Source organism: Coregonus lavaretus (genome assembly GCF_964263955.1).
Source record: "Coregonus lavaretus genome assembly, chromosome: 15".
Taxonomy (NCBI): Eukaryota; Metazoa; Chordata; class Actinopteri; order Salmoniformes; family Salmonidae; genus Coregonus; species Coregonus lavaretus.
Genome location: NC_140002.1, coordinates 32,592,512 through 32,618,435, shown reverse-complemented (window position 1 = coordinate 32,618,435; position 25,924 = coordinate 32,592,512). Strand labels below are relative to the sequence as shown.

General features: G+C 44.1%; 1 protein-coding gene across 1 annotated transcript in view; it reads left to right on the top strand.

Annotated features, from left to right (window-relative positions):
* The window catches only part of LOC311142466 (bromodomain and WD repeat-containing protein 3-like), a 33,365-nt gene extending 9,697 nt beyond the window's left edge, over positions 1-23,668 (top strand). The window contains exons 19-40 of the mRNA XM_084178114.1: positions 286-466; positions 639-732; positions 869-1,033; positions 1,128-1,201; positions 3,599-3,806; positions 4,020-4,136; positions 4,320-4,427; positions 4,604-4,728; positions 4,800-4,882; positions 5,149-5,260; positions 5,419-5,480; positions 5,738-5,893; positions 6,046-6,166; positions 6,393-6,518; positions 6,647-6,719; positions 6,839-6,892; positions 7,031-7,174; positions 18,290-18,442; positions 19,932-20,104; positions 20,247-20,323; positions 20,431-20,568; positions 20,899-23,668. Of these exons, the coding sequence (XP_084034240.1) occupies positions 286-466; positions 639-732; positions 869-1,033; positions 1,128-1,201; positions 3,599-3,806; positions 4,020-4,136; positions 4,320-4,427; positions 4,604-4,728; positions 4,800-4,882; positions 5,149-5,260; positions 5,419-5,480; positions 5,738-5,893; positions 6,046-6,166; positions 6,393-6,518; positions 6,647-6,719; positions 6,839-6,892; positions 7,031-7,174; positions 18,290-18,442; positions 19,932-20,104; positions 20,247-20,323; positions 20,431-20,568; positions 20,899-21,656 (3,302 nt within the window). The 3' untranslated portion in view covers positions 21,657-23,668. The remainder of the gene's footprint in view (positions 1-285; positions 467-638; positions 733-868; positions 1,034-1,127; positions 1,202-3,598; positions 3,807-4,019; positions 4,137-4,319; positions 4,428-4,603; positions 4,729-4,799; positions 4,883-5,148; positions 5,261-5,418; positions 5,481-5,737; positions 5,894-6,045; positions 6,167-6,392; positions 6,519-6,646; positions 6,720-6,838; positions 6,893-7,030; positions 7,175-18,289; positions 18,443-19,931; positions 20,105-20,246; positions 20,324-20,430; positions 20,569-20,898) is intronic.
* The last annotated feature ends 2,256 nt before the right edge of the window (positions 23,669-25,924 follow it).

Sequence of the window (25,924 nt, the reverse complement as noted above, 5' to 3'; positions counted from 1 at the left end):
TGCATTTTATATTTGTGTTCAGTGTACATACAGGGATGCCCCTTGAATCTTCTTATTGGATTTCAGATGTTTTCAACCGTGTTCGATCTTGTCTAGCCATCTTGTTTCAAGAAGACCACAATGGAAATAAGTCCCAGACTTTATTGTGTGTTATCCTCAATGATTTTGCTAATGTGCATGTATGGCTTTTTCAAGTTTTATGTGTGCTTGTTTTTTTAAATGGTCGAATTAATAAACTAAACTAAATGAAAGTTGTATGTATACTCTGTTTTCCCTCATTTGCAGCTGTTGAGGGATTCGAGGTAGTGGGATCACCCCCTAATGTGGGCCTGAGGAGGAGTGGTCAGGTGGAGGGTGTGCGTCAGATGCACCACAATGCCCCTCGCAGTCAGATGGCCACGGAGAGGGACCTGCTGGCCTGGAGCAGGAGAGTGGTTGTCAACGAGGTCCAGCAAGGGGTCCTCCGGTGAGACTGACTAACTGGCTAACTAACCAGAGAGCCTACCTGAGATGGCCTTGAACCTTATGTTCTAACCATTATTTCCATCCTCTTAATGATGTGCCTAGGACTGTTTGTAAGATTGCCTTGGTAGATATCACCCAGTGGCTGACTGAAGCTGTGTGTTTGTGTTGTGTAGGGTGATGGAGGAGACCAGGCGGGCCAAAGGTGAGGTGGAATGTTCCCTCTACAACACAGAGAGGAGGAGGAAACCTGTACCCAGTGCTCCTAAGGTGAGTCTCTACACTACTGTCCCACAGCTCTCTATCTCTTTCAGAACAAATGTCCCCCTTCCCTTTGTTGATTTATACCAATAGCTTTACTTTCTTTTCTATCATTTAACGACTTCTCACCCCTTCCCCCCTGTAGACTGAGGAGCAGGCTCCATGCAAGCGCTCCCTGCGGCAGACCCAGAGGAAGAAGAAGCAGACCAGGCCTGCACCAGCGTACCAGACCCGCTCAGCAAGAGATCGCCGCCCTGTGGATAGGGGGAGGAACTCTGACAGCCAGATGGACTCAGACAGCAATGGAGAGGTGGGGGTGGTTGTAGTCTGTTGTTCTTGAAGTAGCAGAGGCCTTGGTGTTGTCATGTTAGAGGAGGTCTAATCATGTTCCAATGTGTCTACAGGCAGAGGAGCAGGCAGAAGCCAGTGATGCTTCCTCTGATGGGGAAGCACAGTGGCAGAGTGACAGCAGTTCCAGGTAAATGTCTACCATCTCCTAAACAGTCAAAGTTCAACCATAAACACTTTCCCAGGCGTTTCTTTAGATAACAGCAAAACTAGCCAGTTATGCTAACGTTAGCTAGCTAGCTAACCAAACGAGAATGTGTAGAATTCCATGGCTGAATGCCTCTACTCTACATTCAACACAATTATTTTAATCAGAACTTCCATTCCAATTAGCTACTGTTTTTGTTGTAGTTCTCAGGTCAAAAGATTAAAGCAAATTATCCCAATTCTAGTACAGTAGCAGCTTGTGACTAGTTCATGTTGAACATGGATAAGAAGTAGGCTAGATCTAATAGCTGTATGATATTTTACATAAACTTTTATATCCGACCTGGCTGAGATGTTATTTATTTTGTGTTTTCTTCCCCTCTAATTAAAACATATTCTACCTCCAGCTAGGGCAGTGGCGGTCATGACATTCTGTCAGCCGGTTATTGTCATGCTGCAGGTCTCACGGTAATTGTCTGTTAATTAACATAAACGCGTTTAGCATCTCCAGGCCTCCATGCATACAAGCTGCTGATGTGAGCCTTTGGAACATCTACATTTAAAAAAAGTATAATAAATCAATTGAATATACACATCACAATAAATCCATTATTTGTTGTAGGTAGGTCTAAAGAAACATTATGATATGAAGAAAATGTATTTCAGAAGAACAGAATATGAGTAGGCCTACTGTATGTTATCTGGCTATGCTCCATGCCATAGGCTGTAGGCTTGTTCATTTAGCTGACAAAATATGCTTATAAGTCCCGTGCCATTATTTTATATTATATGATTTTATAGTAAGAATATAATTGAACTTAGCTGAATAAAATAAAGGATATTTTTCCCATTCCAAAGCGAGTGTGTGCATATGAAGGCTATGTTGAGCGTAAAAGTGATGATTTGAAACAGGTCCTATATGCTCGATTTCTAGTTATTTGGCAACTTTAGTTGTAAATGATAGAAACCTTAGAATGCCTTAGAAATCAAAAGATATATGGGATGCATGATGCGACTAGACTATTGATGATTTGAGAAAGTCCTTGCTTCAGGCTGCATACACTGTTCTCTCATTAAGTGATCATATTTTCACCTATCAGACTTTTCTCAATTTAATCTTGTCTTTACTAATATGTACATATGTAGAATATGTAGATTGGTCCATTCATCAAATGGGCAGGAACAGGGGCAAGACAAAAATACATGCCATTCGTATGCACTCAAATAGTGAATGGAGGCCACTTTCCCTCCGGTATATTTTTCACTCATGTCAGGTAGGCTACTCCTGTTATTTTGCTGCGGGACAGGTGATATTCCACCCAAACTTTATGCCATGGGCTCTTCAACACTCTTCCTGCAGCTACCTAGTGCTTAATTTGGGAAACCAAGTGAAATCTGTTCGGAACATCGATAGTAAAAAAAAATCACAACGTAACAAATTTCATTAAACTATTGACAGCCCCTCTCTCTGCGTGCTGGAGAAATGAATGAAGGAGAGAGGGGAGGAGATGGAAACGCACGGTGGTAAGATATTCTGTAGCTAAAAGTAATGTTATTACTAGGCAATACAAAGTCAAATACAAATTCACTATAACTGATTTTTATTTTATGTAGGCTAGACCCATTTTGTACCAAATATATCTTAAATCAGTATTGTAAGTCGCTCTGGATAAGAGCGTCTGCTAAATGACTAAAATGTAAATGTAAATGTATTTGTTTGTTTTTCTGCAATGTGATATGCGATAAGCTATATATTGTATAATTGCACAATCATTATTTAAATTAAGTAATTTTTTCAGGCTTGGGCACTATGCATATGCATAATCTCTAATATGCATATGTGTGTTCTGAATTAATCATTACCTTAGAAAGCCTGCCCATTTCATTGTGTTAGGCTTTGAAACAACGTCCACAGCGACCATGTTTTCCACTCAGTTTCAACCTGTTGTTTGAACTTCTTTCTTCAAATTGATCATTCACAGTGAGGTGTTTTAAAAGCACATACTGTTTTGATGATGTGTTTGATGTGATTTTCTATTGCATGGATGTCAGTGGTTAGAGGGACAATAGAATCCTGAGTACCAGGTCGTTAGCGACCTGATGATTGTTATCGAGTTGGGTACTACTAACGTATGTCCAGAGTGCATAAGAGTTGATTACCGTGACTCAACGGTCATGTAGAATTTTACTGCGGTCATGACTCATGACTGCCGGTGTGGCGGTAATACGGTCACCGCAACAGCCCTACCTACAACCCAATGGAATGGGTTTTCAAATGAAACATCTTTAATTAGGGTCAAATTTGAACAATTTCTAAACAATTGCGATGTAACCAACAAAAACAAAATACACATTTCCTTATCACTTTTCTCCCCCTCAGTGTCTCCTCCAGTGATTACTCTGATTGGACAGCTGATGCAGGGATCAACCTCCAACCCCCCAAGCGGACCAGCAGAAGGCAGGTGCGGCCACCCGGTGGCTCCAGCAGCTCTGAGGAAGGGGAGGCGGAGGGCCAGGGCCAGGGAGAGGAGGCCAGGAGGAAGCAGGCAGAGGAGAAGAAAAAGAAGCCCAAGCAGACCAAACAGAAGGTGAGCTCACAGAACGTACAGTAGAGACATGGGCATTGGGCAGGGAATGGTGCAGCCAACGTGCTGCTTGGAAATGATGTATCTCAGTTACTGGCTATACAGAGTATGGTGCTTCTAGCTAGTTTATGTGCTGAGGTCCAATGACTGAGGGCAAGTACCATTGCCTTAGCATGTGTGATAATGCGGACCGTTTAACCCCGTATCTGTGCTCAGAAACCCAGTTCGTCTCTGTCTCTGGCTGGCCGTGACGCGGAGGAATGGCTTCCCCCGTCCTGGATCATGGAGACCATCCCCCGCCGCTCTCCTTTTGTGCCACAGATGGGTGATGAGGTAAGGAACCTTACTGCCTGATGGGCCATAGGAGGTCCAGCAGAGTACCCCAGAAAATATATTCACATTTTGACATTTGAGCTTAATCTGTACCTCGTTTAATATTGATAGTGCAAGGTTTGTGTCATAGTTGATAGACACTGTGGCCTGTGTGATGACCCTCCTCTTCCTATTGCTCACCAGCTGATGTACTTCAGGCAGGGCCACCAGGCCTATGTCAGGGCAGTGCGCAGGGCCAAGGCCTATAGCATCAACCCTCAGAAACAGTCCTGGAACAAGCTCAACCTCAGGGTAAGCCCAACCCTCAACACTTACTCACACTGCTTCCTTTGTCTACTATATGTTATTTTATGTATTTTGTATGTCCTTCATGGATCCCATATCCTTAATGTGGCCTAGTGTTTTATTCCTCTTGTCACCCCCCTCTCTCTTATTTTAAAGTCTTTGTCTGTTTTTTCATCGTTCAGGACCAGGAGTCTGTGAAGGTGGTTGGCATCAAGTATGAGGTGGGCCCCCCCACCCTTTGTTGCCTAAAACTGGCCTTCCTGCACCCCATCTCAGGCAAAATGACAAATGAGTCATTCTCCCTAAAGTGAGTCATCCATCTTTATTCTCTTGTGTGAAAAGAATATGGCAATGAATGACATGTCCTTGTTCTCTCAGGTACCATGACATGCCGGATGTCATTGATTTCCTGGTGCTCCAGCAGTTCTATGACGAAGCTAAAGAGCACAACTGGCAGACAGGTTAGTGTTGCTTCACTCTGCTAGCCTCTCTCCAGCATGCAGAACATACGCCTGTTAGAGGATGTGCCCAGTTCACTCACCTACATGTTTATCTCCTACACTCCTTTTTGTTTGAGTGCCATGTGAGCAATGTGGTGCACTCTCCCACATGTTTGTGTTCTGTGGGATGTAGCGTTACAGTTCATGCTCCCATAAATCTGTGTTCTGTAAGTTTGGTGATTCACGGACCAGCATGTACTGAAACAAGCATGATTTGTTCCTGCTAGGTATGCGCTTCCGGAGCATCATCGATGACGCCTGGTGGTTTGGCTCAGTGGAGGACCAACAGCCACTCCAGCCAGAGTACCCAGACAGTCTGTTCCAGTGCTACACTGTCAAGTGAGTCAATGTGTACCCTGCTACTCTAGACCTCAGCTTACACAGTCTGAAGTGGTACAGCAGTGTGTGCCTCAATAGCTCATACTATAGCTTACACCCAGTAGGTGGAAAATATGTCTTAAGATACTGAATGTTAAGTTGTGATTTCTCTTGACTAGGTGGGATAATAGTGAGAGTGAGAAAATGAGCCCTTGGGACATGGAGCCCATTCCTGATGAAGGTTAGTATCACTGCTTCTATCAGTGGCTCCTCACCCATCTCAGATCATCTACTGTAATAATGCAATTTGAGTTTGCAGCCAGAGTTTACACATTGAAATATCCCCCTAGCTAGCACACTCAAAATCACTTAACATAACACATGCAGTCTCTGTATTTAGTATGATACGTAAGATCAGGTTATTGATAGTGAAACTGAGCAGCCAGCCAATGACGCAATGTGGTCTCTCTGACTGGCATATTGTGTTCCTTCCCCCAGCGGAGTTGCCAGAGGAGGTTGGTGACGGGGTGGCAGTGACGGAGGACGAGGTGAAGGCTCGCCTCTACAGCCCCCAGGAGGGGGAGTGGGGGGCTCACACACGGGACGAGGACTGCCAGAGGATCATCTTTGGCATCGACGAGCTGCTCACACTGGGTAGGTCACAGCTACCACACAGGAAGTCCTGCTTGTCATATTGGATGAATTGAGCCAAGGGTGACCCTGATTTTAATTCGCAGTTGATTGTAACTGGAAGTGGTCTTGGATATGGCTTGGTATTGATTAATCAGTGTGTTGTGTTTGTGTAGACCTGGCCAAGGCGTTTGCGTCACCAGTGGACCTGCGGGACTACCCTCTCTACTGCACTGTGGTGGCCTACCCCACTGACCTCAGCACCATCCGCAGACGGCTGGAGAACCGCTTCTACAGGTCAGTACTGGCCTCTCAGCCTGCACCCTGAAACCATGCAGTATTACAGCACCCTCTCAGATCAACCACTCACACTGGAATAATCCTTCAAACCAATTGTAATTGTTGCTAATCTTCCAGTCAGCCCCATTGTATCTCAGCTGTAATTGGACTTTGGTATGTGCCAGTTTGAGGAGATCAATGACTTTCACTCAGCTTATCCCCTCGGGATGTTCATCTCTCCTAGGCGGATCTCGGCTCTGATGTGGGAGGTGCGCTACATCGAGCACAACGCCCGCACTTTCAACGAGCCCCAGAGCCCCATCGTGGCAGCAGCTAAGGTGATGACTGACGTGCTCCTCTGCTACATCGGGTAAGGTGCCCCTGAAATCGCGCTTAATGAATGGTGTAGATTTCCCCTGTGTGAAACGTTGACTCATTAAGAACTTAGTTTTGACTGTGAATATGACCAGCTGTTTTGTTGTTGTGTGGTTTTGTCAGGGACCAGAGCTGCACAGACATCTTAGATCTGTACCACAAGGTGAAGACAGAGATGAGCAGTGGAGAGGATGAGGTGAGACATGAAGATGTGTGTGTGTGTACACCTCAAAGGAGTTCATCGTGATGTTTGAATTGTCTTGGTGGTGTATTACTCAGTACTAAGAGTACATGTGTCTGTGTGTTGGTGTGCAGACTGCTGAGGTGAACATGGACTCTGACACTCCAGGGACCTCCACCGGACAACGGGTAAGGGAGGGATGCATCTCAAACATGGAATATCCATTGCTGTTGCTATGACTGTATTTCCTGTTCCCCATGATCTCGCTTTTCCTGTGTTTTTCTGTATCAACCTAACTGGACACCTTCACGCTCTCCCACTATCAGCGGGCCAATCCCAGTCCTAAGAAGCGTGGGGTGGTGTTAGACGTGCGTGCGTGGCGGGGCCAGTGTCGGGAGCTGCTGCGGCGTATGATGGACGGCCCTGACTCTGAACCCTTCAGACAGCCTGTGGACCTCTTCACCTACCCAGTAAGGCTCTCCTCCTCTCCTTGTTATCATAATCCCTACCAATTATATAACCCCTCACACACAGAGAGGATAACAGCCTGCTACAGGATGTGCCTTAGGATCTGAGTGCTTTACAATCTGACATGTTCCTCCACAGTGACATGTTAAAGATGGAATCAGTAATGGTGAAACTGACAGGTTTGTGACATTACAACAAAGATATTACTTCAAACAATGAACAATGTTTTTTTCCCCCCTCTGAAATCATTGCACATCATTGTACGTGCGATAGAACATCAGAGTATTACACTTTTTTTGCACGACGCTGGAGGCTTCACCATTTCATAAACAAAAACAATAACCATCACCTAGGACTTGACATAGGTTAATCAAATCTCTTTTTTTTTTTTAAATTTTTCGCTAAATCTTGCATGCTTTCTCAAACAGCTGTAGCTGTAAATGCATTCGTAAATCCGGTCCTTTCTTGAGTTGGGCTCTGGGATGTAACAACCGTTGAGCATCTGAGATTATGGTTGATTGTGGAGGAAAGAGGTTGAGTGTGTAAGAGTGTGTATGTATCCCACATCTGTTGCAAGGGGGTAAGGATGTTAGGGAGAATATACAGTGAGGGGGAAAAAGTATTTGATCCCCTGCTGATTTTGTACGTTTGCCCACTGACAAAGAAATGATCAGTCTATAATTTTAATGGTAGGTTTATTTGAACAGTGAGAGACATAATAACAACAAAAAAATCCAGAAAAATGCATGTCAAGGGGACAGGACAACTTCACCGCATCAAAGGGACGATGGACGGGGCCATGTACCGTCAAATCTTGGGTGAGAACCTCCTTCCCTCAGCCAGGGCATTGAAAATGGGTCGTGGATGGGTATTCCAGCATGACAATGACCCAAAACACACGGCCAAGGCAACAAAGGAGTGGCTCAAGAAGAAGCACATTAAGGTCCTGGAGTGGCCTAGCCAGTCTCCAGACCTTAATCCCATAGAAAATCTGTGGAGGGAGCTGAATGTTCGAGTTGCCAAACGTCAGCCTTGAAACCTTAATGACTTGGAGAAGATCTGCAAAGAGGAGTGGGACAAAATCCCTCCTGAGATGTGTGCAAACCTGGTGGCCAACTACAAGAAACGTCTGACCTCTGTGATTGCCAACAAGGGTTTTGCCACCAAGTACTAAGTCATGTTTTGCAGAGGGGTCAAATACTTATTTCCCTCATTAAAATGCAAATCAATTTCTAACATTTTTGACATGCGTTTTTCTGGATTTTTTTGTTATTCTGTCTCTCATTGTTTAAATAAACCTACCATTAAAATTATAGACTGATCATGTCTTTTGTCAGTGGGCAAACGTACAAAATCAGCAGGGGATCAAATACTTTTTTTCCCCTCACTGTAGGATGAACCACAATAATTGTTTGCTAAAATAATAATTGCTTGACAGAAATGTAATGCAATGGCAATCCGGGTTATAGGTAACAATCCTTTGCATGAACTGCCAACATTATTACGCATATTAATTGATAATGATGGAAATTAAGATATGCAAGATATTTGAATAGATATATATTTTTTAAATAGCTATATTGAGGTGAGAGCATTGGAAGTGCTTTTGGTGGTTGACCTGCTTCTGTTTTGTGGGTGGCACTGTGTGCTGTTTTCGAAGGATGGGTCCTGGCCTCTCGGGGGGCCTAGGGATCCGGGGGGACGAGGGTGGTCTGCCGATCACTGGGATGACAACCCAACTTGGGAGGGGCTTTAGCGGGGGGAATAGTGGAGAACGATTACAGGGTTACTTAGTAGCAATGCAAATATCATGGTACAGCTATATGGACACTTAATCACTATGGTACTTTTTAATGGTACATTTACAAACATATATTATGATAAATAGATTTGAAACTTGTATCTCATTATGGTTAAATAAGTATAGTCAGTTATAATTGTAATGGCTTAGCAGATAATAAGAAAAGAAGAAGAATATTTACATGGCTCAAAGAGAAGAACACATCTATTGTTTACAGGAAACTCATTCAACTATTTTAGATGAAGTTGTGTGGAAAAAGGACTGGGGGGGGGGGCGAAATATACTTCTCCCATGGGCAAAGAAACTCAAAAGGGGTGATGATATTAATTAACAGTAATTTTGATCCGAATGTGCAAATTGTCCAAACAGATCCGCAAGGTAGATGGATGATTTTAAATATGTTATTGGACCATAAACCTTTTTCAGGACCCTGTCTTTCAATGATAATTTGTAAAAATCCAAATATCTTCTTCATTGTAAAGGGTTTAAACACTGTTTCCCATGCTTGTTCAATGAAACATAAACAATTAATGAACATGCACCTGTGGAAAGGTCGTTAAGACACTAACAGCTTAGACGGTAGGCAATTAAGGTCACAGTTATAAAAACTTAGGACACTAAAGAGGCCTTTCTACTGACTCTGAAAAACACCAAAGAAAGATGCCCAGGGTCCCTGCTCATCTGCGTGGACGTGCCTTAGGCATGCTGCAAGGAGGCATCAGGACTGCAGATGTGGCCAGGGCAATACATTGCCATGTCTGTACTGTGAGATGCCTAAGACAGCGCTACAGGGAGACAGGACGGACAGCTGATCGTCCTCGCAGTGGCAGACCACGTGTAACAACACCTGCACAGGATCGGTACATCCGAACATCACACCTGCGGGACAGGTACAGGATGGCAACAATAACTGCCCGAGTTACACCAGGAACGCACAATCCCTCCATCAGTGCTCAGACTGTCCGCAATAGGCTGAGAGAGGCTGGACTGAGGGCTTGTAGGCCTGTTGTAAGGCAGGTCCTCACCAGACATCACAGGCAACAACGTCGCCTATGGGCACAAACCCACCGTCGCTGGACCAGACAGGACTGGCAAAAAGTGCTCTTCCCTGACGAGTCACGGTTTTGTCTCACCAGGGGTGATGGTCGGATTCGCGTTGATCGTCGAAGGAATTAGATTTTTTTGGGGTAGATCAGCTTAATATTGCAGATAGATTGTAACTTCCATCAATGTAATTGTCTGCATCACTTCCAATCCCCCATGTTTTTATATATATATATATATATATATATATATATATATATATATATATACAGTGGGGGGGGAAAAAGTATTTAGTCAGCCACCAATTGTGCAAGTTCTCCCACTTAAAAAGATGAGAGAGGCCTGTAATTTTCATCATAGGTACACGTCAACTATGACAGACAAATTGAGAAAAAAATCCAGAAAATCACATTGTAGGATTTTTTATGAATTTATTTGCAAATTATGGTGGAAAATAAGTATTTGGTCACCTACAAACAAGCAGGATTTCTGGCTCTCACAGACCTGTAACTTCTTCTTTAAGAGGCTCCTCTGTCCTCCACTCGTTACCTGTATTAATGGCACCTGTTTTGAACTTGTTATCAGTATAAAAGACACCTGTCCACAACCTCAAACAGTCACACTCCAAACTCCACTATGGCCAAGACCAAAGAGCTGTCAAAGGACACCAGAAACAACATTGTAGACCTGCACCAGGCTGGGAAGATTGAATCTGCAATAGGTAAGCAGCTTGGTTTGAAGAAATCAACTGTGGGAGCAATTATTAGGAAATGGAAGACATACAAGACCACTGATAATCTCCCTCGATCTGGGGCTCCACGCAAGATCTCACCCCGTGGGGTCAAAACGATCACAAGAACGGTGAGCAAAAATCCCAGAACCACACGGGGGGACCTAGTGAATGACCTGCAGAGAGCTGGGACCAAAGTAACAAAGCCTACCATCAGTAACACACTACGCCGCCAGGGACTCAAATCCTGCAGTGCCAGACGTGTCCCCCTGCTTAAGCCAGTACATGTCCAGGCCCGTCTGAAGTTTGCTAGAGTGCATTTGGATGATCCAGAAGAGGATTGGGAGAATGTCATATGGTCAGATGAAACCAAAATATAACTTTTTGGTAAAAACTCAACTCGTCGTGTTTGGAGGACAAAGAATTCTGAGTTGCATCCAAAGAACACCATACCTACTGTGAAGCATGGGGGTGGAAACATCATGCTTTGGGGCTGTTTTTCTGCAAAGGGACCAGGACGACTGATCCGTGTAAAGGAAAGAATGAATGGGGCCATGTATCGTGAGATTTTGAGTGAAAACCTCCTTCCATCAGCAAGGGCATTGAAGACGAAACGTGGCTGGGTCTTTTCAGCATGACAATGATCCCAAACACACCGCCCGGGCAACGAAGGAGTGGCTTCGTAAGAAGCATTTCAAGGTCCTGGAGTGGCCTAGCCAGTCTCCAGATCTCAACCCCATAGAAAATCTTTGGAGGGAGTTGAAAGTCCGTGTTGCCCAGCGACAGCCCCAAAACATCACTGCTCTAGAGGAGATCTGCATGGAGGAATGGGCCAAAATACCAGCAAGTGTGTGAAAACCTTGTGAAGACTTACAGAAAACGTTTGACCTGTGTCATTGCCAACAAAGGGTATATAACAAAGTATTGAGAAACTTTTGTTATTGACCAAATACTTATTTTCCACCATAATTTGCAAATAAATTCATTAAAAATCCTACAATGTGATTTTCTGGAAAAATACATTCTCATTTTGTCTGTCATAGTTGACATGTACCTATGATGAAAATTACAGGCCTCTCTCATCTTTTTAAGTGGGAGAACTTGCACAATTGGTGGCTGACTAAATACTTTTTTCCCCCACTGTATATACATACATACATACATACATACATACATACATACATACATACATACATACATACATACATACATACATACATACATACATACATACATACATACATACATACATACATACATACATATCCTTTTAAAAAATATTAATATTCCCCTTTATTACTTTCCAACCCCGCCACCCTTTCCCCACTTGGAGTAAACTAGTGAACAACAACGCCTAGGCCTCTACTTCCAGCCCATACCCACTATCTACATTTTATGGACACAGTCAATTTTACAGTAATTACATTTTGTTTGTTCTTTCTCCTGAACTACTTCTACTCTCAACCTCTCCGATCATTTTCATGATGTCCATCCGGTTTTCTTCTATATGCCATAACTGTGCTCCTTCACAAAAGCTCCCAACCTACAATGAGCGTTACACCGAGGCCTTTACTCTGGAGCGGGATCGATTTGGAGGTGGAGGGTCTGTCATGGTCTGGGGTGGTGAGTCACAGCATCATCGGACTGAGCTTGTTGTCATTGCAGGCAATCTCAACGCTGTGCGTTGCAGGGAAGACATCCTCCTCCCTCGTGGTACCCTTCCTACAGGCTCATCCTGACATGACCCGCCAGCATGACAATGCCACCAGCCATACTGCTCGTTCTGTGCGTGATTTCCTGCAAGACAGGAATGTCAGTGTTCTGCCATGGCCAGCGAAGAGCCCGGATCTCAATCCCATTGAGCACGTCTGGGACCTGTTGGATCGGAGGGTGAGGGCTGGGGCCATTCCCCCCCCAGAAATGTCAGGGAACTTGCAGGTGCCTTGGTGGAAGAGTGGGGTAACATCTCGCAGCAAGAACTGGCAAATCTGGTGCAGTCCATGAGGAGGAGATGCACTGCAGTACTTAATGCAGCTGGTGGCCACACTGTTACTTTTGATTTTGACCCCCCCCTTTGTTCAGGGACACATTATTCAATTTCTGTTAGTCACATGTCTGTTGAACTTGTTCAGTTTATGTCTGTTGTTGAATCTTGTTATGTTCATACAAATATTTACACATGTTAAGTTTGCTGAAAATAAACGCAGTTGACAGTGAGTGGACGTTTCTTGTTTTGCTGAGTTTATATATATGTTATAGTTTTGTTTGTTTTTTTGCGGAGGAAAAAATATATGGGGGATTGGAAGTGATGCAGACAATTACATTGATGGAAGTTAAATTCTATCTGCAAGATTAAAGCTGATCTACCCCCTAATATATATATATATATATATATATATATATATATATATATATATATATATATATATATATATAATAACATGTGCTGGGGATGAACAGTGGCGCTATTTCCTCTAATGCGGATTCCAACATTAAAGGAAAATTCCACCCCAAAACTAATATTTTGATATTTGTTTCATTAGTCCATTGTTGATAGTCTCAAAAATATTTTGCATGTCAGCAGTCACGTTTTCAAGATGTATAACTTTCAAAATACAGAAATACAGCCGGTGTGATGCATTTTACGTCATATGATGCAAGTTTTCAAAATACAGCTATACACAGATTTTTTAAAAGCAATGGCGCTTCTCCTCTGAAGATACTTTTTATTCCAGGCTTGAAAACTTCATTGCTGACATGCATAATATTTTGGGACTATATCGACAATGGACTAATGAAACAAATACCAAAATAGTTTTTGGGTGGAGTTTCCTTTTAATGCCCGTTTTCGCGGAACAAAATATTTTTTAAAACATTTTAGTCATTTAGCAGACGCTCTAATCCAGAGCGATTTAGTTAGTGAGTGCATACATTTTCAAAACCTGCTCCTAGACTAATAAGCAATGGCGCTTCTCCTCTGAAGATACTTTTTATTCCAGGAATAGGCTTCATCTGTGTCTGGGAAACCAGCCCACTATGTTTCATTCCCATCAGAGAAGCTGATAGTCTCATCAGTCTGACTGTAGTGGTTCAGAAATATTACAAACTACCTGTCCTCAATTCTGAGTTAAAGTAACTGTCCAGTGAAAATGTCACTTTTAAAAGTGCATATCCTGTTAACTGATACCCAAATAATGTTGTTGACTCGTCCTATACTCGTATGTGGCCAAAGCAAAAATTTGAGAAAAAACACTTAAAAAAACCCACCTACAACTTATATCTCAAACAGACAGTTTCAAAAAAAATGCTTGCTATTTCCTCATAGAACATGTCATGTTGGCTCATTGGCTGAACTGGCCAATCAGCGGTCTACTCACATGAATAACCGGTAGACGCCCACACCATTCTGTTGTTGGAGTGCGCCCACACCATTCCAACACAGAAAAGCGGATTTCTATCATACTTAATTAAAATTTTTGGAAGCAAAACTTTTAAACTCTTATTGTAATTAATTCTAGGCAATATTCTCTATTCGCTGCACGTGTGCCGGCGCGCAGCTCCCCTGGGACTGCCACGCAGAAGAAATATCAGCCCCCGCAGAGAAGCACGAGATTGAACTTCACTCAACTTTCTAGAGTTTTTCCCTTTAGTTAACACTATCAACATTTCCCTTTACTGTGGGAATTGTGATCGAATCAATGCAATATTAGCCACTTTCAATGCAACATACCGAAACAAAACAAACTATAGAAGATATTTTGTAGTAGGCAGAACGCATCGGAGTAGGATTCTATTGCATTGACACGCATGACTTAGCCTGTACTCTACACAGACCGGTGCGCCATAACCAATCAGAGCTGCAGTAGGCCTATTTTTACATTTTAGTAATTTAGCAGACACTCTTATCCAGAGCGACTTATAGTTAGTGCATTCATCTTAAGATAGCTAGGTGGGACAACCACATATCACAGGCATAGAAAGTACATTTTTCCTCAATAACGTAGCTATCAGTAGAGCCAGAGCTGTGCAAGTGCTGGTTAAGTTATTTTTTATTTATTTTTAAAGGAGGAGGATTATTGAAGCTACTATTTGAAGAGGTAGGGTTTCAGATGTTTTCTGAAGATATGCAGGGACTCTGCTGTCCTAGCTTTAGGGGGAAGCTGGTTCCACAATTGGGGTGCCAGGACAGAGAATGGCTTGGACTGGGCTGAGCGGGAGCTGCCCTCCCGTAGGGTTGGGAGGGCCAAGAGACCAGAGGTGGCAGAACAGTGCTCGGGTTGGGGTGTAGGGTTTGAGCATAGCCTGAAGGTAGGGAGGGGCAGTTCCTCTTGCTATTCCGTAGGTATTCCGTGGTCCTCTGTAGCTCAGCTGGTATAGCACGGCGCTTGTAACGCCAGGGACAAGCGCCGTGCTATTGTGTATGGGTTCGATCCCCGGGACCACCCATACACAAAAATTTATGCACGCATGACTGTAAGTCGCTTTGGATAAAAGCGTCTGCTAAATGGCATATTGTTGTAAGCACCATGGTCTTGTAGTGGATGCGAGCTTCGACGGGAAGCCAGTGGAGTGTGCAGAGGAGCAGGGTGACATGAGAGAACTTGGGAAGGTTGAAAACCAGGTGGGCTGCAGCATTCTGGATACGTTTTAGGGGTTTGATGGCACAAGCGGGGAGCCCATCCAACAGCGAGTTGCAGTAGTCCAGACCCAATCTGGATTACTGCAAGCCAAGAGTGTGCAGAGCCTGAGACGCCGAGCCCTGAGAGGGTGGAGAGGAGGATCTGATGGTTCCCGGTGTCGAAGGCATCTAGGAGGATGAGGAGAGAGAGTCAGCTTTGGCAGTGCGGAGAGCCTCCATGACACAGAGAAGAGCAGTCTCAGTTGAGTGATCCGTCTTGAAGCCTGACTGGTTAGGGTCAAGAAGATCGTTCTGAGAGAGATAATGAGAAAGTTGATCAGAGACAGTACGCTCAAGTGTTTTGGAAAGAAAATAAAGGGATACAGGTCTATAGTTTTTCACCTCAGATGAGTTGAGTGTTGGTATCTTGAGGAGGGAAGCTGCTCTGGCCATTTTAAAGTCAGAGGGGACGCAGCCAGTGGTCAGGGATGAGTTGTTGAGGGAAGTGAGGAATGGGAGAAGGTCTCCAGAGATGGTCTGGAGGAGGGGATGGGGTCGAGCGGGCAGGTTGTTGGACGGCCAGACCTCACTAGTCGCAGGATGTCATCTGAAGAGCGAGGGGAGAAAGAGGTCAAGGCGTAGGGTAGCTCTGTGTGAGCGAGACTAGTGGACTCAATAGGCTGAGTGAATGAGTAGCGGATGTCGGCAACCTTTTTTTCATCTGCAGGGAGAGGGGGATTAAGGAGGGAGGAGAAGGTGGGGAAAAGTTTCCAAGGGTTAGAGGCAGAAGCTTGAAATTTAGAGTGGTAGAAACTGGCTTTAGCAGCAGATACAGAGGAATAGAAGGTAGAGCGGAGGGAGTGAAAGGATGATAGGTCCTCCGGAAGTTTAGTTTTCCCTCATTTTTGCTCAGCTGCAAACAGCCCTGTTCTGAAAGCTCGCAATGAGTCACTCAGCCACAGAGCGGGAGGGCCGAGCCAGCTGGGAGGAAAGGGGACAGTGCGAGTCATAGGATGGGGAAAGGGAGGAGAGTAGGGTTGAAGAAGCAGACTTAGGAGTGAGAAGGATTTAGCAGAAGGGAGAGATGATAGGATATAGGAGAGAGTAGTGAGAGAGAGCTAAGATTGCGACGGCACATAACCATCTGGGTAGAGGCTGAATGGGTAGTGTTGGAGGAGGGAGACCGAAAAGGAAGCAAAGCAGTGATCAGAGACCTGGAGGGGGGTTGCAGTGATATTAGTAGGAGAGCAGCCTCTAGTAAAGATGAGGTCAAGTGTATTGCCTGCCTTGTGAGTTGGAGGGGATTGGGAAAGGTTGAGGTCAAAAGAGCCAAGGAGGGGAAAGAGAGAGTTGGAAAGAAATGAATCAAAGGCAGACGTCAGGAGGTTGAAGTCGCCAAGTACAAAGAGCGGTGAGTCTGGAAATGAGCTTAGCAAGGTGTCAAGCTCATTGAGGAACTCTCCAAGGGCACCTGGTGGGCGATAGATGACAATGTTAAGCTCGAGTGGACAAGTGACAGTGACAGCACAGAATTCAAATGAGGAGATGGACAGGTGAGAAAAGAGAAAATCTCCACTTATGAGAAATGAGTAGACCTGTGCCACCACCGTGACGACCAGATGCTCTCGGACTATGAGAGAAAACATAGTCAGATGAAGAAAGAGCAGCTGGAGTATTAGTGTTCTCTGGGGTGGTCCATGTCAACGTCAGGGCCAAAAAGTCAAGGGATTGAAAGGCAGCATAGGCTGAGATGAGCTCTGCGTTCTTGACCGCAGATCTGCAGTTCCAAAAGCTGCCAGAGACCCGGAATTCCACATGGGTTGTGCACGCAGGGTACACTAAATTAGAAGGGTTGCAGCCAAGGGGTGGAGAGCGTCTGTAAAGCCCACAGTGAGAGGAACAAACAGGTATAGAAAACACACACATAGTTGACAAAGCTACAAAAGAGCAAAATGAGAATCTGAAAATAACTAGGTAAGATACTCGAGTGTGGTGTGGAGCCTTCCTCTCTTTCCTTCCTCGAATAACTTAGCAGAACAACTCTACAGCACCTTCTTTGTTTCGGCGACGGTCTTAGTTTTGCAACAAAACCGCCACTGACACGACTGCCACTTACAGCTGCCACTGAGAAACCAGGGGAGACTGAAGAACTACCGCTAATTGCCTAGCAGAGGTGGAGGGCACACCTCCCTGTACTAATTGCTGATTGCCTAGGATAACTATTATACTAATCACTCCTGGAGATATCAGGAGTCCTCTAGCTATATGCAAATAGACCATTGCCATATATGGATATGGCTTGTTTTGAGATCAAAGTGAGGGCTGCATGTAGCCATGTGTGCACATTTGTTCATATCCTTTGCTAGTTAGTGCGTTATTAGCCCAGTTATAGATCATTTGTAGTCAGCAATGGGGGAGTGATTGCTTCCTACAAGAGCACAAAATGTGTACATTTCTAGACCTTTGAAAAGCGAGTTGGGTAAAGAGCTTTTTCTTGTCTTAAAGGGGCAGTGTTGTATTTTGAGATCGGCTTGAATAAGTTAAGTAGCCAATAGGCAGAGGATAACATAACTTGTCTTTTTCGCTGTAATAATGGTATGGGAATAGTAATGCATTTTATTTTGTAAAGTAGTGTCTTGCATCAAACAACACAACATTTTCAGTCACCTTGTCTGAAGGATAAGTGGATAAACAGGTTAATGTCAAGCCCTGCATATTTCTTTTCAAAAGTCTCATGGAATGTAGGCCTATATTGAACACCACACATTGGCTGCTACTGTAGGCTGAATGATAGAACAGCTAGCTGAAAATAACTTGAGGGAACATTGATTATAGGTCATATTTCATAGAAATCTGGAAACACTGGACAGTTACTTTGTGGTTTCAGATGTCCTAAACACTGCACTCTCTCCCTCCTCTCCCAGGACTATCGAGACATCATAGACACTCCCATGGACCTGGGGACTGTAACAGAGACACTGATCGTCGGGAACTACGAGAACCCCATGGAGTTTGCCAAAGATGTCCGCCTCATTTTCAGCAACTCCAAGGCCTACACGCCCAACAAGAAGTCACAGGTTAGTGTACTGGTTCTGACAAGATTTTCAATGAGGATACATTTTTTGGGTTGCACCTCAACTAAAGTTGATTGGTTGAGTGCCCTGCAGTTCTTTCCTAGATTCAAGGGGGGAAGAAATGCGGTGGGTCAACTGTATCTCAACGATTTATAACCCTGACCCTTATAAAGTGCCTTCACAAAGTATTCACACACATTTTCCACATTTTCTTGTTACAGCCTGAATTTAAAATGGAGAAAATGTAGATGTCACTGGCCTACACACAATACCACATAATGTCAAAGTAGAATTAGGTTTTATCCATTATTACAAATTAATTAAAAATAAGTATTCAACCCCTTTGTTATGGCAAGCCTAAATAAGTTCAGGAGTAAAACTGTGCTTAATAGGTTGCATGGACTCACTCTGTGTGCAAAGTGTTTAACATGATTTTTGAATGACTACCTCATCTCTGTACCCCACACATACAATTACCAGTAAGGTCCCTTAGGCGAGCAGTGAATTTCAAACACAGATTCAACCACAAAGACAAGGGAGGTTTTCCAATGCCTCGCAAAGAATGGCACCTATTAGTAGATGGGTAAAAAAAAAAGCAGACATTGAATTTCCCTTTGAGCATGGTGAAGTTATTACACTTTGGATGGCGTATCAATACACCCAGTCACTACAAAGATACAGGCGTCCTTCCTAACTCAGTTACCGGAGAGGAAGGAAACCGCTCAGGGATTTCACCATGAGGCCAATGGTGACTTTAAAACAGTTAGCGTGTAATGGCTGTGATAGGTGAAAACTGAGGCTGGCTCAACAACATTGTAGTTACTCCACAATAATAAGCTAAATGACACAGTTGAAAAGAAAATGACTTTATTTTTTGGATAAAAATTAACGGAATAGAGCTAAGCACAGGCAAAATCCTAGAGTAAAACCTGGTTCAGTCCGCTTTCCAACAGACACTGGGAGACAAATTCACCTTTCAGCAGGACAACCTAAAACACAAGGCCAAGTATACACTGGAGTTCCTCAGTGGCCTAGTTAGTTTTGACTTAAATCGTCTTGAAGATCTATGGCAAGGCATGAAAATGGCTGTCTAGCAATGATCAACAACCAATTTGACAGAGCTTGAATTGTTTTAAGAATAATGTGCAAATATTGTACTATCCAGGTGTGCAAGCTCTTAGATACTTACCCAGGAAGACTCACAGCTGTAATCACTGCCAAATGTGATTCTAACATGTATTGACTCAGGGATGTGAATACTTATGTAAATTAAATATTTCATTTTCAATAAATGTGCTAATATTTCTAAAAACATGTATTCACTTTGTCATTATGGGGTATTGTGTGTAGATGGGTGAGGAAAAATAAATGTAATCAATTTTGAATTCAGGCTGTAACACAACAAAATGTGGAATAAGTGAATACTTTCTGAAGGCACACTGTGTGTCCTGTGAGAGAATGTTATTTTTGATCTTCATTGTTTAATCTCCAGATCTACACTATGACCCTGAGCCTATCAGCCTTCTTTGAAAAACAAATAATCTCCATCATCTCGGATTACAAGTCTGCAGTCCAGAACCAGCGGAGGAGGAGTCGCCAGAGTATCAGCTACAGGAAGAGACTGCACAGTGGAGGCAGCTCCCCTCCCACCAGCCGACCCTCCAGGTACTAGCCTGGCTGGATCCCCTCTCTACATCTCTTAAATTAACCCTTACCACTAATAACCCCAACTTTTATGTACCACTCCTTGTAGGATCTATTCAGATTCCACCTAAAAAACTCTGTCTTGGTGTCTATTTATCTCTAGTCCTAAAGGGAAGCACAAGTCAAGGAAGAAACCGACACCAAAAGAATTCCGGACCTCATCCAAGAGGCGGTCTCAAGGTAAGTCTTGTCGTGTGTGTTTGTGCCGCTGTGTGGAGGTATCTGTTAGAGAAGTGTGAAATACTTGAGGTGGTGGGTGGTTACGTGACGTGCTGCTGTTATTGCAGTGTCAGAGGCGAGCAGCGTGGTGGTGGATGAGGACAGCCAGCCCTCGTCGTCATCTAACTCAGGGACAGGCAGCCACAGTGGGGGCCCAGGGGCCGACCGTGTCACCCGCAGCCGAACCACACCCGTCAAGAACTCAGGTATTACTACACAGGGTAACCAACACTAACAGGCAGTGGCTAAATAGTCCTTCATAGAGCTGTTTCACCAAGCTATCTAGACAAATGTTTTTGCCAACTGCTTGAATGTTTGAGGTCAGCCTGGTTAAATCGCGGCAGTTAATGACATCATTACTATGTTTTCACTGCTGCCAAAATCACACAATTAGAAAGGGTTATCATGTAAGCCTACTTGGCAGCAGTTACTGGAGGCTACTTTAGTAGGTGTTGCTGTGCTTTGTTTAACAGGGAGGCCTTGTGTGCCATTCTCTCTCTCTCTCTCTCTCTCTCTCTCTCTCTCTCTCTCTCCAGAGGGTAACAGACCTCTCACTAACGGCACCAGGCAGAGCCACATGCGAAGAGTGCTGCAGCAGGATGAGGGAGAGGGATCTGGAGGATCCAACAGCTCATCTTTATCCTCGTCTTCCTCGTCTTCCTCATCATCATCCTCCTCCTCCTCCTCCTCTTCCTCATCATCAGACAGTGAGTCGGACAGTGATTCGGAGGTTGGAAAGTTTGTGGACGGGGGAGATCATGACTACAGCAAAGATCCCCGTTTAAAAACGGGCCACAAAGTCAAGGCCAAGATGGCCGTCTCTGGGAAGAGGATGCGGGAAGAAGAGGAGGCTCCAGAAAGAGCCAAGAGAGCACGAGTCCAGGCAGTGGAGGAGGAGGAAGAGGAAGATGATGACGAACAAGATGAAGACAATGAGGAGGAAGAGGAGGAGCGGCCACAGCCGCTGCATCGAGAGGGAGGGGAGGAGCCTGAGGACGAAGAGGAGGAGCCTGAGGATGAAGAGGCGCCTGAGGAAAAGGAGAAATCAGAAGAGGAGGAGGACTCAGAGCAGGGTGAGGGGGGGGTGGAGGGCAGTCAGAAATGCAGCCGCAGTAAATCTGGTCAGGTGAACACTCGGAACCAGGGCCGCAGAACAGTGTTGTACAACGACGAGTCAGACGACGAGTCAGGGACCACAGAGGACCCACTCAACCTAGGCATGTCCCGCTCAGGACGGGTACGCCGCATGACCGAAAAGGCCCGGGTCAGCCACATCATGGGCTGGAACCACTGACACACACAGCCCCCTCAAACCACCTTAAACTGGGCCTTCTAACCCATACCAACCACCTATCTACCTTACCCACCAGGCATGAAATTGAGACTGGAGACTGTACAATTGACTAAATGAATACTTCAGGGATTTTGCTTTAATTTTTTTAAATGATTTTTTATAATTTTGCTTTGTGTAGGAGACTGTTTACGACTCTACTGGCAGCGGTGCTCCTTATCTTGCCAAGGAACCTCCCTCCCTGGTCTTCAAAGCTACTCATGAACCCACAAGTCAACTCACTCACCTCTGCCTTAGTTACTGCTCTCCTGGGCCTTAAAGACTCTTCTTACTCCTCCTCTTCTATCAAGTCATAACTCCTCTCATCCTCACTTTTCCTCCCCCATCTTTCTCTTCTTACCCTCCTTCTCACCTTCCTTCTTCCTGGTCATACAACAACAAAGGTTCAAGAGATGCCAAAAACTGGTGCTCATATGTTGTAGCTCAAGGAGACCGTAAGCTCTGCTGTCCTCTACATCTGGATGACAGACAGTGATTCTCCCTTTACTTCTCTCTGTTTGTGTTCTGTCTGAACAGTACAGTACATCTCGCCCTAAATGACCGTAATCCTTATCAATTCTGTAGAGTTTGTATATTTGCACATACAATAGGTTTATAGAGGCTTTGCCGTATCCTCCTCCTGTAGCATGTGGTTGTTAGGGTTGATTGATGTCTAGTGTGGTAGCTAGTGCAGTGAAAGAGTGTGGGTAATTGGAAAGGAGAAATGTAAAGCGATTGTATAAGGGTCAACCATTGAGTTCTATTTCTGTTGGTCGGAACATACTTTCCTTGATCAAATCTAAATCAAATGCACACATTAATGTATAACTTCCAGGGCACTGTCCTTCAACCCAGCATGTTCAAACCAGTCATTGGTTCAAACACAAACCAAAGTGCATCATGGTACTTTGGGGAGAGGCTCGCCCGTAGCCACCACTCACTTCCACCTCATACTGAAAATGACTTTTTTACTACATAAATATTTATATTTTTTCACTGTATCATACACTTTACAATTATTCCTTAGCTTATATTAATGATGGTGAAATGTTTGCACATGTATCTATTGTGGCAGCTGAATTTGAGATTGCTTTTGTTGGGCTGAGTATCCTATCCTGCCCTCTGATTTTACTCTAATCACAATATTGAATGACCAGACAAGCCACAAAGAGCAAAGGACATATTTTTCTCCATGCAGTTTTAAACAACAAAGGACTTTTTATTTGTGTGTACAAAGTGCAGATAAATTGTGCCAATAATATTCAACAGCTTTACGTACAAATACACCTGTTCTGGGCTATTTTGTGATAGATTTTTGTTGTTGTGAGCATTATTGAACAGAGGGTTGTGTTTGCTGGGTCAAAGGTCGGAGGGTCCGACACAGCTGAGCCACTAGGCAACGTTGCCTAAGGAACAGAAACCAAGGCTACAGACAGCCAGGCTCTCTTCTCTCCTTCCACTTCCTAACATAAGGTGTTCTGTGTGTGTGTGTGTGTGTGTCATACACTAATTGTTCCAGGACTCAGCCCTCTGCTCCCGATGCCCCCAGGATCCACCCAGCTCCTCTAACCCATGATTCCCCTACTATACTCTGGTTTAGGGTCTCTGAAATCCCCATTAGGTGTCATCTGATGGGCCATGCTACTGCTAGTCAAGTCGCCACACTAGGGAAGGAGATGGGACTCTGCTAAATCAATCAAGGTTTTGTTTAGTCAATAGACTGCAGTAACTGTCGTCTGCAAACTGTGTGGGTATAGTTTGAAAAGACTACTTGGATAAATCCCTACTCAATATATTGGGGACATGTTCTCTTCATATAATAGATGGTAAATGGACTTGCCTTTAAGCAGCAGATAAGTCGTTTCTAAATCCAACAATGATGACATTCTAGGTGTAATGATAAATCTGTGACTTCTTTTCTACACAATATTTTTGATTGTGTGTTTGTTTTTTAAATAAAGGAGCAAAATAGATTTTCTCCTAACTTGGTGCCCCTGGTATTTGTCTCATTCCATCACATTCTCTAAACACAATACAAACATGCCCACTTTAATCACCATAGAATGATTTACATGTTCCGTCACTTCTCATGGCAAAATGGGACTGTGAATTCACACTTCCTCTACGTGTTCCAGCCATTTTCTCCTGTACCTCATTTGTTTTCCCAGACCCCATGCTGTTGACGTGTTAACATTTGAGTAATCACGGCAGGATTTGCACATCCTGCCAGTCAACACACTTGGCACAAGCTGAGCTGCCACTCTTCACCAGGCCCTGTGTATTCCACAATAGCCACTCTTGTCTGGCTGTTTAAAACCCATCCCTGGCTTGGTGAGTCATCTCTGGCTGCCCCCTCAAAGAGCCATGATGATGAGTCATAAAGATGCACCATGGGCCATATCTCTGCGGTGATGTCAGTCCCACCCGCCTCTGCCCCTGACCACCCCACACCACTGTCCCCACAGTTACCTGCTCTGTCTCAGAGAGAGTGAGGAGTAGTAGTAGCCTAGGCATTGGATAGGGTATGGAAAGTAGGAGGAGAGTGGACAAGTCTAGTGGTATGGTTGGTTGGTTATCAGCCAGTTAGCCTTGTGATGGAGGTACCTCCGCTAGCTAATGCACTGAAGACTGGAGAGGTGAGTCAGACACTCAGCTAGCAACAATACTTAGCACTCCTCTGACGCATGGCGCTTCAGCACTCCCAGAAAGACTGCGATGATGTTGAGGGTCTCTGGATGGAAGCAGGCAAATGTATCAATTTGGGCTGTTATTAAACAGTAAAAAAAAAAAATTGTTACTTCCCCTGGAATGCTGAAGTCACCTCCTGTCAGAAAGCCATGATAATTACATTCAGCACCAACCAGACACTTTTCACTCCAGGGCAATCAGCATCACTGTCTAGAGGCTGAATGCAAGTAATCAGAGGATGTTTAAATGTATGAGGTTTATTAACAAAATGACCATACAAATTGAGCAAATATTTGAATATGAATGGGGATACAGAGATCATGAAAATGCATTATATTTCTCTACCGATACATGACAGTAGCTCCAGATGAAGCTCAGATAATGAGACAAAATAATTATACCTAAAGAATCCCAACATAGATTACTGTATTACAATTTACAATCAACGCTATGGTATATGAAAAGTACCAGATTACTGCACAGTTACATTTACATTAGACTTTCATCTACAGTGGGGGAAAAAAGTATTTAGTCAGCCACCAATTGTGCAAGTTCTCCCACTTAAAAAGATGAGAGAGGCCTGTAATTTTCATCATAGGTACACGTCAACTATGACAGACAAATTGAGGAAAACAAATCCAGAAAATCACATTGTAGGATTTTTAATGAATTTATTTGCAAATTATGGTGGAAAATAAGTATTTGGTCACCTACAAACAAGCAAGATTTCTGGCTCTCACAGACCTGTAACTTCTTCTTTAAGAGGCTCCTCTGTCCTCCACTCGTTACCTGTATTAATGGCACCTGTTTGAACTTGTTATCAGTATAAAAGACACCTGTCCACAACCTCAAACAGTCACACTCCAAACTCCACTATGGCCAAGACCAAAGAGCTGTCAAAGGACACCAGAAACAAAATTGTAGACCTGCACCAGGCTGGGAAGACTGAATCTGCAATAGGTAAGCAGCTTGGTTTGAAGAAATCAACTGTGGGAGCAATTATTAGGAAATGGAAGACATACAAGACCACTGATAATCTCCCTCGATCTGGGGCTCCACGCAAGATCTCACCCCGTGGGGTCAAAATGATCACAAGAACGGTGAGCAAAAATCCCAGAACCACACGGGGGGACCTAGTGAATGACCTGCAGAGAGCTGGGACCAAAGTAACAAAGCCTACCATCAATAACACACTACGCCGCCAGGGACTCAAATCCTGCAGTGCCAGACGTGTCCCCCTGCTTAAGCCAGTACATGTCCAGGCCCGTCTGAAGTTTGCTAGAGTGCATTTGGATGATCCAGAAGAGGATTGGGAGAATGTCATATGGTCAGATGAAACCAAAATATAACTTTTTGGTAAAAACTCAACTCGTTGTGTTTGGAGGACAAAGAATGCTGAGTTGCATCCAAAGAACACCATACCTACTGTGAAGCATGGGGGTGGAAACATCATGCTTTGGGGCTGTTTTTCTGCAAAGGGACCAGGACGACTGATCCATGTAAAGGAAAGAATGAATGGGGCCATGTATCGTGAGAATTTGAGT